Source organism: Ornithodoros turicata, chromosome 3, assembly GCF_037126465.1.
Source record: "Ornithodoros turicata isolate Travis chromosome 3, ASM3712646v1, whole genome shotgun sequence".
NCBI lineage: Eukaryota > Metazoa > Arthropoda > Arachnida > Ixodida > Argasidae > Ornithodoros > Ornithodoros turicata.
In genome coordinates, this window is record NC_088203.1 from 106480033 (window position 1) to 106495818 (window position 15786).

Below are 15786 nucleotides of genomic sequence, written 5' to 3' on the forward strand. Positions count from 1 at the left end.
ACCGACGCCCTGGGGGAATGTGTGTCCTGGGCCGACTTCTAAGGGAACTGTGCCGACATATGTCTGAAAGCGTTTGAGGAAAACCAAGGGAAAACCCCAGACAGCACAGCCGGCACTGGGATACGAACCCGGGTACCTCCCCGTCTCGACGTGACATGGCCATCGAGGCCCTCTGTTCCGTGCACTTTAAAAAAAAACCTCCACTCGTGTAAATAACGTATCGGAGAACGGAGGAACGTCGTGACATGGCGTGGTCCCCGGGCACGTGACTCATGGTGTACAGCGAGTCAGCGACACAGCTCAAGCAGGTATAAGCGGCGCGTGAGCTGAGAAGAAAAAAAAAATGAAGAAAAGGCACGGGGACCTTCCCACGTCAAGGGGAGATAGTGTTGGTCGTGCTTTCTCCGCCTGTTTTTGTAAATTTCATTGCGCAGCTGTAACGTACCGCAGAGCGAAAATGTTTCACACTGACTCCGGGACCGGCCTCGGTGGCTCAGTTGGTAGCGTGTTCGCCTTCTGATCCCGAGATCGCGGGTTCGTACCCGGCCGAGGACACCAGCAACTTGGTGGCAGGGTACAAGTTGCTTAGACACGCCGTCTTCCGCGAGGGACGTTAAATACGGGGTGCCGTGTGATGAGCTTTCATCGCACGTTAAAGAACCCTCGGGTGGGCAAAAGCAACCCACAGACCGACCGCTGTGGCGTCGCTCATGATCTCAGTTGTCTCGCGACGTAAACACCCAATTATATATGTGACTCCTGGGTGCACAGGTTGACGGATGAGGCAGGGCTTCGAGCCACGTTAAATGTCACCTCGTTGCTCCTCTGCTTCGAATAATCCGGATAATAAGCAGCCCCGAAATGACGTTTTAGGGAACTCGTATTTTATTGTAGCGCGTGTATAATGGCTACTTTTCTAATGCCAGTGTCTAGAGGATGAAAAGACTGGTTCGCAGCCGTCCGTTCGGCGAAAGTTACAGCAGATGAACAAGGCGTTCGCTTGGCTCTTCACCGTTGAGTTTGTTCTTATGTTATTGGGCAAAGGAGTGCACGATTACTTCACTTCGCCCTGGCACCTGCTGGACTTCTTCGTACAGGCTGTAAGCGATATTGTAGACAATTTATGCGCGTTTGAGACTTCCTTTTTCTCGTCAGACGTCTATCATGTACCTGTTCCTGGAGACAACTGGAGAAGAGACTGCGCTCACACGCTTCCTCCGTTCCATGCGAGCCCTTCGGCCAATGAGGATCATATCGCAGATGAAAAGCATCAAGGTGGTCACTGACATATTTAAAGTGTACCTTTTGTCTGGTCTAGCCGACATTTTCGAGATACCAAACGCGTTGGATTAAAACTAACAAATATTCGTTATTTGCCCAATTGTAAATGTGAATACGTTGGACAGACATTTGCAGGCCGAATGCACGCGGAACCCAGGTATTAACCCAGGTGTCATAATAAGGCTGTGCTCCGTGACCCTGTTTTACATCCATGCTTTCTTTAAGTTGTCATGCGCTATCAACTTTCTACCTAGACGTCAATAACAGCAACCATACGCACTCCAGTAAATCAGGGGTCGCGATATTCTAATTAATGCAAGGGGATAAGGAATGTCCAAGGACTAACACACTCACAACGCACATTTCTTAGATCGTGGTGGACGCCCTGGCAGCGTCTGTGCCGTCCATCATCAACGTGGTCGTGTGCTGTGCTTTCATCTGGCTCGTATTTGGCATCGTTGGCATGAGCCTCTTCGCTGGACGATTCTATCGGTGTGTGGATCCTCAGACGGACGAGGTCCTCTCAGCGGATCTTGTACCGGACCGCAAAACTTGCCACATGCTGGGATATGCTTGGGAGAACGCGCAAGTCAACTTTGACAACTTGGCCCTTGCCTCACTGGCTCTATTTCAGGTGGTGCGTACGGTCGACATTTTCGTCTGTCTTTCTCACTGAGTGTTATCATATCTTACGCATAGGGTCTCAGTTTTCTGGGTTGAACGCACCCGAAAAATCTTCGGGTAAATATCCGGTACTACTATCATGTAGATTTCGGAGTTGAGCTATTTGTGGCATTCGGGTGTTACCAGTAAAATGCGGTTGTTGGACAACATCGCGCCAGACAACGCACGAACTAGGCACAATAGGGAAATGTATGTGCGCACTGTTTCAATTGCACAGTGTCGCGTACTGATAGTAGGACATGTTGGGAATGGCGATTTTGTGTCAAGTATTGTAAACCACAGTCAGACAGTCGAAGCGAAAAAGTCTGAGGCAGATACTGAAAGGAATCGTGTTTTACAATGAAAAAATAATTTTTCTCTCGGTTGGGAACAATGGCTGATATTCTGCAGTGTATGAGCCAAGGGAGCGTTGCATACTTCCTTGGATGCTGCCGTTAAATACCATCGGGTTCAACGTCATCAGCATGACGTGGTACAGAAGAGTTCTTAGTCACGTGAAACATGACACGTTTGCAGGCAACATTCGAAGGATGGATTGAGGTAATCGAAGCAGCTATAGACATCCAAGGTATCGATCTTCAACCCCGACGCGAGGCAAATCCATTCTCTCTCATCTACTTTATAATCTTCATCGTCATTGGCGCTTTCTTGGTCTTCAACTTGTTCGTCGGTGTCATAATCGACAATTTCTACGCAAAGAAGCGCCAGGCAAGCTCAAACATTTTTGCGTAAACCTGTGAAGTCGCTGCCCCTGTTTTAATGTACAAAGCATCCAACACGTAGAACGCGAAAGTTTTATGAAATAGTTTTAGAAATCAGTCGCGTACATCCATGTGTTACAAGAGCTATGTATTTTACCAGAAGAGAACGACCGTGCCAAACCTATGCGACCTGGACACCACTGTGTGTGGATGTCTATATGTGGATGGGAGCCGCCGCCATAGTAGAACGGTGCGGGGCCCTGATGTAGATTCACTGAAAGTTGGGGTAGTCGGTAAATTTCCATAACTGCAGAGCTATGCTGCAGAGCTAACTATAGACGAATGACGAGACGTCTCGTCTTTCGTCGAGTGGAAGCTCACCAGTAATGGCGCCGATGCAGTCCTGATGAATACCCCTCTGGAGCACATTGGCTTGATCTTGATGGGGTCCCGCATGCAATGACTCAGGGTTGCTGACGTTAGTAACCGATGAGCAACACGCCCTCAAAATACGGCAAACCGTGCCTGTCACCTTACCTGAATCAGATCAAGGTCTGTTTGCACTGGGTTTTGCTCTTGTAGCAGCGCCATCGGCAATGCCACTTCGGGACGCACGGGTTTAGCCCGCGCGAAATAAAGATCAGTTGGAACCAGGCTCGCAACCAGAACAGTCCTCGGCTCATTTCTTTATGCCTATTCCAACACTCTCATGCTGGAAGTGGGGGACCAGGTTCGTCCACAGTCACAAACCGGGCTCGGAAGTACGCGAGATTTGCAATGAACAGCTAGACGTAGCGCATATTTTATTATTATGCGTGAGAAATATTGGGACCTGCGTGGCAGAGACGTTATGTCAAGATATCCGGTCTAGATGCGCCGTGAACTGCGAATGCCTGTGACCTGAGCGATGCATGGTCCTGATGTCCACTGGGCGATCTGCTATATGATCTCATTGTGCGCACTTTGGATGCGATCAATCCCTCAGGCCTGTCGTCCTCGCTTGAATTCCGTGGCCCACTTCTTCGCCGTGTTGCAAGATTGGGCATCCTCCCTACGCTATCCTATCTATCTTACGCTACCTATCTACGCTATCCTACCTACCTACGCTACCTAACTACCTACGCTACGCTACCTACCTACGCTATCTACGCTATCCTATCTACGCTCTCCTCCGCTATCATGTCCTGGTGAGCCGCGTGAGCGCGTGCTGTATCGCTTAATGTTCGATGTCCAGTTTGTCAGCTATTTTAGTGGAAGTCACAGGTGCCCCGTTGAAAAGTCAAATGAGCATGGAATATGTGAAAAAGCTAGACTTTCATGTATTCTTATCGTCGTGTTTATGGTCGTTCACTTAATACGTGTATAGGTGCGATATTAATTGGACAAAGATTGCTATTTGTAAACAATTAGCTTCGTTAGTTGTTTTTGAACGTGCACGCAGCAGTCTCGTTACTTACGGACGCGATGATAAATTACCTGCCAATGAAAGTTACGTGTTATACTCTTTTTATTTAACTGGTGCACCGCAAAGCCTACATGCTATTCTGCAGTTTTACAAACAGTAACGAAAGCTTAAACGTAATCGTCATGTAGGTGTCAATGGCGTATATATTTAACGTGGGTCATAAGGGAGCTAAACATGTTCGTCAGACTGGCAGTTCTGGCACTGAGCGTTTTGTGTCCCGTCTCGTTCCTGTACCAGATGGAGGAAGGCTTTGAGATGCCAGCCAAAACAGAAGGCCAGAAACGGTTTGGAAACGCTATCAGGAAACTCTTAGGCAAGAAACCCGTTCGCATCTTTGTTCGACCACGAAATTCTGTCAAGGGACTTTTCTACGACGTTGCCGTCAGCAGGGAGTGAGTATCGGAATGTTTTTCAATAGGCTTCTCGACAACGATTTAATAAATTCCATTTTATTTCTTCAGACGCCTAAAGGCCCGCGGGCATTACATAAGGGGTGTTACAAGAGCGAGAAATGCCGCGAAATAAATACGAACTCAACACAGACAAACGTGCAATCGAAAAATACAAAAACTGGTTGTACGAAGTTGGAAAATTCCTTCGAGTAAGAATTCAGTCGTTCTTTTTTGGTTCGGTCAAGTCAACAAATAAATCCCGACTATGTGTGTTATTATATGACGCCGACCCCAGGGATAGTCCCAGGATTATCATAGCGCGGGGTGGGGGGGTGGGGGGGATTCGGGGGATGTGACGCCCATATCTGCTTTTTTAGTCTGTCGTTTTTGGTCGTTCTGGTCGGTATCTTTTCTATATTTTGTGTGTGTATGGGGGGGGGGGCAGCCCCTAAAAGTCTAAGATTACTTTCCTCTGTATGTGTTTACATGAAAAGCATCACACGGGAGAAACTGCAAGTAGAATCCGGTACGAGTGGGAATGATTTTTCTATGAACATGCAGGTTGGAGCGTGCAACCATGGCCATTGTGATGCTGAACATGATATTCTTGGCAATGGAGCAGCACTCGTCCAGTCGCCGCATGAGACTCATGTTAGCGCACGTGAACGGCGTCTTTCTGCTCTATTATATCTTAGAGCAGGCCATCAAGATACTGGGCACAGGAATTACCTTCTTTGGCAGTAAATGGAACCAGTTCGACCTGTGCGTTCTCATCGTTTCCATTATAGGTAAGAACAGCAATAGGCACCTTCCATATCGCGGGAGCTTCAATTCACCATTGAGGTTAGAGTGCAGCACTGATGTGGAAGCTGCGTTAGTTCAGCCTCTGCACGTTGTCACTCTTTTCTTGTGGAACGAATAATAGGGCATTCTACACTCTAAAAATAGAACAGAGGAGAGACGGAGGCGTAGGCCTTTTTGTGGCAATTACCATATATGCAAAATGCCACAAAAAGGCGTACGCCCCCTCTCTCCTCGAATCAGAAGCGATAACCCCATCATTCTTGGCAATGGTTGGAGCACGACGTGCTATGCGGTGAAATTGTGTTTTTAGAGTGTAGCCCGAGGTTGAGGAACACAACTTGAGGAGATGTGTACAGCATACTATTCACGTACCGTACCCTTGTAGGAGCTGTACTACCCGCCTTTGTGATGAATCGAAGCCACTCGTCATTGGTTCGAGGACTTCGCATCTTGGTCGTATTTAAGATCTTCCGCTGTTTGCTCACAACTCGGGGTGTTGGAGAACTTCTCTTCATCTTTTCTGCTTCGGTGCCGGCCTTCGCTAACATAGCTCTTCTCCTCTTCTTGGTGACGTTCGTGTATGCCATCCTGGGCGTTTCCCTCTTCCATCACATCAACTCCACTGAAAATGACAGGTAACCACCCACATCTTTAGTAGTCTTTTTAAATGGTCGGACAAAAAATACAGAATTGAAAACATATACTGTAGTGTCAAAACCAGAATGGACCTTTTTCACAACTGCTTATGCGCATGCGCCGATGACCTGGGGTGCTCCGGACGATGATATATCACCATGCTCAATAGATGGCGCTGGATGGGGACGATAGGAGCGGGGACAAGTGGGGACACCAAAACTCGTCGGCCCCTTATGCTACCCACGGGGTTGCCTGTTTTGGGGCGCGTCATGGGCGCTTCGCTGGAGAGCCGCTAAGATACGACGCGAACGTCAAGAAGGTCCATTTTGAGGGGGGGGGGGGATATGTTCATTAAAGATAAAGAAAGGGGGAAAGGTCAGACAGGCCAAGGCCGACTTGCTATTCCCAAAAGAGAAAAAAAAAAGAGAAAGAAAAAAGAAGCAAAAAAGGAAACAAGAATTTTGACTGAGAAGGGGAGCTAATCTTGTGAACCGGTAATGAAATGTTAAAGGAACACATTTAAATAATTCCAATTGTGTTCGAATTCTATCGCTATATTTCGAACATATTCGAAGTATTCCGATCTTTCGAACAGTGACTGCTCTTCCTCTGCCGACTGTACGGGATGATTGAGGTACGCTGCCCGCTACGATTAATACACAGGCGCTCATAATATAACATTTCTCCCTAAGGGCTATGAACACCTATCTTCCCTTGTGGTTTTAAAATTATAATAATAATAATGATTATTCTATTCATTATAATAATTATAATGTTTAACCTACAGGGCGGTGGTAAATTTCCACAACTTCGGCAATTCAATGCTTCTCCTTTTCCGGCTGTCCACGGCTAGCAATTGGAACGAGGTCCTGGACATGCTTCTGACTGGTTCCGAAATCTGCGATCCCAGTGGACATTGCAGCGGCAAGTGGGTGGCTGTCGTGTACCTGGTCACCTACATCTTCCTCTCCAACTTGATCATTCTCAATACATACGTCGCCATCATGTTGGACAACTACGAAATCTCAAAGTAATCCTCGACTACACTAGCTCGCCTCACAACCTATACTTAATGTTCTTTACTCCTCGGAGAGGAGCAGGTCTCCGTCGGATCTCGGAAAAAGAAAAAAGAACACTTGCTGAGGCCGGACAATTGCTCACCACAAAACCGGTGAAAGCGGAAAATTGCTCGCCACTTCTTTCACCACACTTATATTGTTATTTTATTTCGCGTTTATGGCGCTCATGTACTCGACTTTTTTATATGGTACCTAAACTTCTTTTCTTTAGCTATCTAAGGTTAAACGCTTTCCGCAAAGGTCGGGTTCTTTCATCCATAATTAAAACGCAGAGACTGAGGGACACATAAACGACGCAATACGACCTACCGTTTATGCGTCCCCTCAGTCTCTGGGTTTTATTTATGGATGCCCGTCATCACCAGTTCGCCTGCTTGCTCGTGAAAAAGGTCAAGAACTCATAAGATGGTGTAGAGGAACAACACCTCCTCTACACCATCTTGCGAGTTTTTCACCTTTTTCGAGGACAAAGAAAAACTCTGCTCCCAAAGACACGTGCTGCTTTTGAAACCACATGATGCTTATTTTCATCATCGTAATGACTTGAGAATCGGATGCATCTCCCCACGTCTTCTACGTGCCTTGGAAGACTCTAGTAACGCGCAATCCTGACAAAGACGCTTCAGGCATGCCTGCAAGTGGACCACCTCTAGCCTCACCCTCTTAACTGGTGGATTTCCTATATCTATTGGAAGCAACCTCAGAACGCTAAAAAAGAAGTTCAGCTAACATTAAAATGTCGAGAATATGAGCGCCATAAACGCGAAATAAAATCGTACAATGGGCGTGAAAGAGCAATTGTCTGCCCCCCATCTCCGTTCCCACTATACACCAGCGGCAACGTTTTACTGTGGCATTTTTTTTAACCCTTTCACTAACAGCACATTTCCGCCCATTTGTAGCGCTTGGAAGTGTATGCAATTTCTTAGATGATATTGTACAACTGAATGGGTATATTTTCAATTCAATTCAATTTATTGATTTCAATTTCTGCGGTACAGAAATTTGGTCCATGTACAAAAGGCCCAGGCCTGACGAGGTACATGGACCAACATAGTAATATCTGTTGATATCTAATAATATCATTTTAGCTTCCGGTTTCGAACCTACAGGTATAACTCTTTTCAGTGTGCGTTTCTTAGTCCCTTTGGAAGTATTAGACAGCACAAAATTCAAACTGCGAGAGGTTACATGAGAGGACACTTTGAGAACCGCAAAAGCACCGTCCTCAATGTTCTCCTTGCTCGTTTTTGTACGTCAACCCACAGCGAGCACGAAACCCGTGGCTCTTTCCTTCAACTTTCAATACAATCTTTTGTGAAATAACGTTAAATAAATTCCCATTCCTATTCCTAACGTGCAGGGACACTACACTGTCCGGAATGAGCGCATCCAATGTATTGGAGTTTGCAACGACGTGGACACTACACGACCGATCTGCGACCCGTTTCATCCCTTTGAAGCAATTATCCACCCTCGTTGAGAAGCTTCCATCTCCCATTGGGGTGCGAAAACCTAACAGTCTCGTGGTGGCTCTTATGAACATCCCCATCTACGAGAGGGATCAGGTAAATTCCTTTACTCCCTATATACTGCGCAATAATTTTTCCTTCTCTTTTTTTTATTGTTTCCGTTTCCATCTAACAAAAGATGGCGGTGGCCCCGGAAAAAAGCTACGACAAAGTAGCTTGAGGGCATCCGGGGGCCGCACTGACACTAGGCAGCACTATAATTAAGACGCAGAAGTACACCGTAAAGATAAATAATGCGCAAGAATCAAACACACAATAGCCTACGCTACATATTCTCATACCCATAAACTTTCTGTAATGAGTAGAAATATGGCACAGGAGAATAGTGAAAAGAAAAATTATAAAATAAAAGCACTCAATGCAGCTCACTAAGTAAAGAAAAAAGAAAAACATGCAAAATTTACTGGCAGTACCCATACACTTTCTGTAGAACGTAGAAACTGTTTATGCTTGCATGTTTTCAACCCAGTACAACCGGAGACGCCTGTTAGTGATGTTTACCGAAGTTTTCTCGCGAACAATCATTCCTAAAAGATGATGCGAATATGATAAAGGGCGAGCGCACGAAGAGTGGACATGTGCCGAGTTAGCAGAGTGGAGTTTTTATGTATTCTGTATATGATTGATCGTTTACGTAGCACCCGCATGGCACGTTCTGGATCATTATCTACAGCTTTGCAGTACGGCAGCTGTTGATGGAAGCAAATAATGTCAGAAGGCGCCAGATGGCGACTCCAACTACGAGGGCTCTTCAAAAAGCATTCAGATTGTAGTCGGTGAACGGAAAATTTGCAAAATATACCAACAAAGGTTCGAAACATCGGGATATGTACAGGATGGGTGCAGATAAAGTAGCCCACATTTTTGCACGTATGGCGTTCCCTGCTTATCGCATGAACTTTAGGTGGCGCGGGATGACTCATTTATCCGGTAGAAACGCACAAAAAATCGTAGTAACCCAACTCCACGTAACAAAAAAAAAAAAAGAAAAAAAAGTTATACACGCAAACGTTGCTCTCCGTGCATCCCGATTTTCCTATGCAGAAGTCAATATGGCGGTCAATGCACAGTTGCGTCTAGCTACCGCTAGGCGTACCAGATCTCGTTTTCTTTCTGTGTAGGTGGTACACCCCAGCGGTAGGGCGATGCAACTGTGCTACGCTGCAATGTCCCATTGGAAATACACGGAGCGAAGTTCACGTTGCTAACGATTTTATTGCGCAGAGTTTGGTTACCACGATTTTTTTCTCAATTTGCACCGCATAAATGCGCCGTGCTGCGCCGCCGGAAGTTGGTACGGTATGCAGGGAACGCGCTAGGTGCGAAAATGTGGGCTGGGCTACTTTATCTGCACCCACCCTGTAGCTACACTTTCAATTTGCACCATCAATGCTGATAATTTGCGGCTTTACGTCACGAGAGAACTATAATCATTAGTCTGCAAAAATGTTTTGCCACCTGATGTTCTCTAACGTTCGCTGAAAAGACGGACCTACCAACGACCTACTAGATTATAACTACCATGTCATAGGCACCCCTTCCCAGCGCCGCATTTTTGGAAGGTAGCGGTGGCGCTACTCATCGTCCCAGTTATTGCTTCCTCAACTTCTACAATACTTTGTACTTCAGCTTACCTTAGTATTTCTGTACAATCGGTGGATATTCCACAAGGTTGATTATCATCATCATTCTACGCGTTTTCATAGGAGCTATTGCTGTCGTCTGTCGGTAGTCGTACATACGCCCTTCTGCGGGTTCAGAATTCAAATTTCCATCGTCCAATCGTGATGCAGATCTCGCGTGCCGATGAGTAGCGCCCCTAGCGGATCGTGCGGACGGGCTCCTCATAGGGGTTGCTGATTATGAAGTGGTCGTTATAAACTTATAATCTAGTATAGGTCGTGGACCCATCAACAAGTTACTGGCCACACCCGGAGAACCCGCCGCAGTTGCGTAAAAAACGATACACTATACTGGCTGCGAATAAACCGCGAGGCTTTATTATGTAACCTTTCTAATTTAGACATAGTGATTTTAGTATAGGGATACCATACAGGGCACGCCTATTCTATAATGGGCTATATTAAGGTTTCGTGTGCAACGGTCTTAGTTTCACGTGGACCAAATTTAAGAACAGTTTCAGAGACCATAGTTCTTCAAATGCCTTTTTCAAGTGCCTTCTTTACGTGCAAGTTATAAGGTAGATTAACACCAAGCTACTCGTAACTTTCGACGTAATTAAGCACCGTACCATCAGTGGAATAATCGTGCACACACTTTTCCCTTGCGAGTAACGCTCATGGCCACGCTTTCAGTTTGCTCACACCAGCTAAGCAACTATATTTATCTTGTACGGGTTTTTACTGGGATTTACTGGGGAGTATGTTGCAGTATCGTCAGTTTGATAGAAGCGCCGTTGTTACACGTGTCTCCTAAGTCATTTACATACCCGTAGAAACAACAAGGGAGGGAATCTTCTTTGAACATAGCGAAGTGCTGCCTCGTGACACTTGTTGGATTCCGCGGAATAGCCTGGAATAGTTTTTCTTTCGAAGAGGATCTTAGTTTTTGTTGATCTTAGTTTGTTGTTGAGGATGAAGGATAAAGGGAAAAAATTGCAACGTACTATATTCAAAGAAGGAAGGGGAACAGTGGTAATATATGAAATCTGAACATATAACTAACACTCACGCTGGTCGGTGTCTTGACGCATAATACAAATGTAGGTAATGTAGGTAACATAATACTTCCTGTAGGTTCACTACGTAGACGTCCTGCAGGGCGTGCTACGTACAAGGATGAACATGTACGAAGAGCTGAGCAAGGAATTGAAAGATTATTTGCAAGAACAGTTCGTCAGCATGTACCCTGAACTGAAAGGTCTCAAGGCCGTTTCGTCGACGATGAAGCGCAAAGGCGAAGAGAGGGCAGCGGGAGTCCTTCGCCAGTTCTTTGAAATGCATTGCGAGAAGCTTCGCCTCGAGAGAGCTGTCAGGATGATCCAGCGAACTTACAGAGCGTACAGGTTTCGCCGATTTGCTAACTCTTCGAGGTAAGTCCTCGAGAAACAGTTTATTACGCGGAACTGAGGAACCGTGCACAACGAGGCAAATATCGCTTGAGCTCAATGGGTTTCGCACGTACTTTGACACGCATCTGGTGAGAGAATGTTGCTAAAATTTCTCCGGGCCGGTTTGCTGGGTCGATTTCCAGGCGTTTTTTATTCCAATCGCGTAGCGCTGCGGTTTATCGAGACTCGCTTGACTCGGTAATATGGATCTCTTTTTAACCGTGACAAAGAAGAGAAAGGATCTTCGACGGTAGACCATGACATTGCTAGACAACTGTTTCACATTGCTGGATAACGTTTCACTTAGACCAGTTACGCTTCCGGTCAAGAGATCCAACGAGTCAGGAGATCCAACCGGTCACGCGACAGGCCAGTCAAAAGATCCAAAGCGTCAAGAGTTATAACCCGGTCAAGAAATCCATCGAGTTCGGAGATTCAACCGGTCACGTGACAGGGGAGTCAAGACATCCAACCAGTCAAAGTGGATCTCCTGACTCGGTGGATCTCTTGACCCGTTGGATATCTTGATGTGGAATCGATCAGTTAGGTGTATAGTAGTCTCTCTTTCGTAAAAAGATGACTCCGAGTCCCACGGCTTCCTGAAACCAGATCCCTACGTGGATGAAAGCTCTCAGACGCTTGGAAGTTTCCTCCAAACTATTGTTCATTGTACATATATGTATAGTACTTAGAAGAGGTCACTGCATTTCACTTCGGAACTAAGGTAATGTTGAGAAATATTAATATACATCGGGACTGCACTTCCTCTCGTAGGTACTTGAGGTACTTTCCCGTCTTCATGATTACTCAGACCGACCTGCAATACTGGTAGAGGATGTCCCGCTTGGTCTACCTGGTACGGCACGTAATAAATTGCTATCTTAATCTCACGTCAGAGAAACCAGATAAAACAGTTCTCGCTGTGCGTTGAGTTATTTATTTAGTACCTACAGTCACTATATAAGCTTCGCACGGCACGGCAGCTATTTTGGGGCAACAGACTGGTTCCTGTTTCGGCTTCTCTCAGTTTGCCGTGTTCTCGATCGCCCGCTCGCGCCGAGCTCTGCTGGTGCGGCGGGTGTAAACTGATTTATTTTTTAGATAAGTTCACATATGACATATTCGTATCTACACATCGCGTATGTCTGAAAAAAATATTTAATGTAGTCTGGTACTGGTAGCAACCATGTGAAGGTAAACTTGATCCCGAATGACGTCGTTCTCGCCTCCCGCTTTCAACAACGATACCATTCGGGATGATGGTTGGCTAGGAGCATGGAGGAGCGTATAGGTGCACCTATACTCTATGCCCGCACGTTTACACGTGTAAAGTAATACTCACAGCGCCGTATGACTGCGAAATGAGGGTCACTTTGCCCGTCTGAGAACGATGATTTTCGATTTTTTTTTTCATCAGCTGTTGCCAGTGGAGCAGGGAACGTGTCTTTGGATGGGTTGGGGTATTTCCTAAATGGGCTCTCTATTTCTGGCAAGAGAAAAAGAAAAAGAAGAAAAAAGAAAAAAGCGAGTTCAATCCTGAAAAGTAAATTTCCCGCGGAATCAAGCTAATTGAAATCGACGCAAGTCGTGGCAAAAGTTCCCAGAAGAGAAATACCCGTGACCGCATCTTTCTCGAACACTTAGATTTTTTAAACATAAATTAACAACACGTTAGGTTAAACACCCCGTACATTGTTATGCAGCCTCCCTGGATAAGGAGAGTCCTCTTGGCGCGAGCACGAACGCTCGTGTAGCAGATCATTCTTGACTTTCAAGAAACCTGTCCTCCGGCCTCACACAGTTGTCTCCTTCTTGCCTTATCGTTTTTGTTTCAACTACGTGGCGTGTGTGCAGACCTTTTGAAAATCTGATTACTTTCGTTTATATATATATATATATATATATATGGGCCCACATCGGGACACATCAACGCGATATGCCAATTGGGAGTTCTGTTAACTTCCCCCCTGTCCCACCTACACGCGTCTTGCCACAAGATAAAGGGCAGCAGAACAGTTCTGTGTTCGTCAAAGCTGCTCCTCATTTTGAGTCTGGACACCATTCACAATTTGTGCGAATACGCTTGTTTGTACTTCAATAGCGCTGGGTAGTAAAACATCCGTGCGCTATATCGTGTGGTTTTATAGTCACTCTTGCACTTTTTTCCTTGCATTGTCTCTGCGATGACTACTAGTCCGAAATCGGCGCCGTTCATTTTTCAGACTTTTTAGTTCTCCGAGAAACTCCGAATTTCGGAAAAACTCCGGTACACAGCCTCCGAATTTTCGAAAATGAAAACTCCGAAAACTCGGAACCCTACATATGACGGACGATTTGGGTCGAAATAAAGTTACCTGAGCCGAAGCTGAACGTAAATTGCGTACGAGTGTGTTTTGTTAAGTTTGATAACTATGATAAGGTCTCATGTGCTGATTAGTGTGGTAGTACCTAATCCCTATACTTCCGTATGTACGGTTTTGGCCGAACGATCTCGACTTACACATTTAGTATACCGTAGTCATGTATAGATTTCGTAGCCACTCCGGAACAGTGTCGTTGATGTTTAGCCGGGATAGTTTATTCGGGTCTGTATCGAAAGCTTTTGTAACATCTGAGTCTGTGGTAATCCTGTTATCTAGGCTTAACACAAATATCGTGAGTGTAGTGTCTCGCTGTGCAATAATTGATGAGTATGCGACGTGTTCTATGATGATTTTCCTGTGTACACTGGTTAGTGATGGCCTGTAATCGGACGGATTATGCCGTAGCGCTTCTTTAAAGGTACTGTAAAGCAGCACCGATCAAATGTCATTTAGTGCGGCTATTCGATAGTCCAAGCCACCAGGACAAAAACTGCGCAAGTTTCATTCCAATCGACGGTGTAATTAATTAGAAAATTACAATTAAAGATTACGGGCAACACTGTACTAGGTATTCGAAATGAATTCGTACTCCTGACACATACGGCGGCAACCACATTGCATGCGTATAACACTGGGCTCGATATAACAATCCGCCCCTGTACTCCACACAACGATCCGCATCTGAGGATAAACGGATAAGCGAACTGAAATGAAATGCTGAGCCGTTGAAAAAAAAATGTGTCAGACGTTCAAGAAGCCAGGCAGCGTCGGGACTTGTTTGTTCACAGAGATTCACAGAGAGAGTTTGTTCGTTCGAAAGAGGCCGCGAACAGAAGGAGCGCGCAGGCGCAGCAGAGAAGTAGGGAGAGCCTCCATCGAGCAGCGGCCAGCGCTGGGTTACTTTGCAAAAACAGGGGTTAACAGGTTAGACTGTTAACATGGGTTTCAAAATGCATAGGTAAACAGGAAAACTAATAACATGGTTACTAAAATAACGAAGTTCCGATGTAATAGTGTGTAATACCAATTTTCAGTGTTGCCCGCTGTACAGGGAGTTGTTTGACACCAGGCGTCGCACCGCTCCACTACGCCGCATTTTTCATGACAAATTAAAAATATTTATAGCGCGTTGTCGGTCGTATGGTTCCGCATATGGTATTTAGAAGCAACAAAGTCTCTAGTCACATCACCGGCATATCATGCTTGTCTACTGCTTTACAGTACCTTTAAAGAACGGCGTCATGTCCAGTCTATTTTCTAGTCCTCGCTCCTCAGGAACGTTGACTGGGTTGAGTGACTGATTATAGACAAACATTGAATATATGATTAAGGCATTTCTTGGAGTTGTAGAACAATTTCAATAAAGCTTTGTAGTGGGCAGAAGAGGAAGAGGTGGCCGAGCTTATTTAAATATTTTGTACGGACATTGACTTATCCGGGCTAGGTTTCCGTGCTTTAAAATTTGCGTGGGTGAACGATATGTTTGCAAAATTTGTTGCAAACAAACCTAACGACATTCAGTTGTCACGTGGGAGTTGCTGGAACACCGTCAATTTCCACGACTAAACCGGGCGAGCATATGAGGGACTATGTGGCAGGATAGTTGTCGTAATGTAGTCCTCTGCTTCCATGCCACGTCCTTTGTCGTGCTACCCATGCACGTCTTTCCAGGCGGCCCCATTATTTTGTTCTCATCTGACTGCTGTGTATCGAGGGTCTCCGCACGGCTACTTGGCTTGTAAAGAGAACTCTGGGGAGGAGTAATCGCTAGCTGAGTCT

The 15786-nt window shown here is 45.7% G+C and overlaps 1 protein-coding gene across 3 annotated transcripts in view; it reads left to right on the forward strand.

Moving 5' to 3' along the window:
* The window catches only part of LOC135389131 (sodium channel protein type 4 subunit alpha A-like), a 50553-nt gene that overhangs the window by 14217 nt on the left and 20550 nt on the right, over nucleotides 1-15786 (forward strand). Inside the window, exons 18-28 of one of the 3 annotated variants that reach the window (XM_064619139.1) lie at nucleotides 927-1100; nucleotides 1156-1275; nucleotides 1652-1918; nucleotides 2482-2673; nucleotides 4369-4523; nucleotides 5085-5311; nucleotides 5713-5962; nucleotides 6751-6993; nucleotides 8406-8610; nucleotides 11331-11626; nucleotides 12419-12560. In XM_064619139.1, coding sequence (XP_064475209.1) covers nucleotides 927-1100; nucleotides 1156-1275; nucleotides 1652-1918; nucleotides 2482-2673; nucleotides 4369-4523; nucleotides 5085-5311; nucleotides 5713-5962; nucleotides 6751-6993; nucleotides 8406-8610; nucleotides 11331-11626; nucleotides 12419-12476 — 2187 coding nt within the window. In that variant the 3' untranslated portion in view covers nucleotides 12477-12560. Of the gene's footprint in view, nucleotides 1-926; nucleotides 1101-1155; nucleotides 1276-1651; nucleotides 1919-2481; nucleotides 2674-4368; nucleotides 4524-5084; nucleotides 5312-5712; nucleotides 5963-6750; nucleotides 6994-8405; nucleotides 8611-11330; nucleotides 11627-12418; nucleotides 12561-15786 lie in introns of those variants that run through there. The other 2 variants (XM_064619138.1, XM_064619140.1) reach the window with 2 other exon arrangements.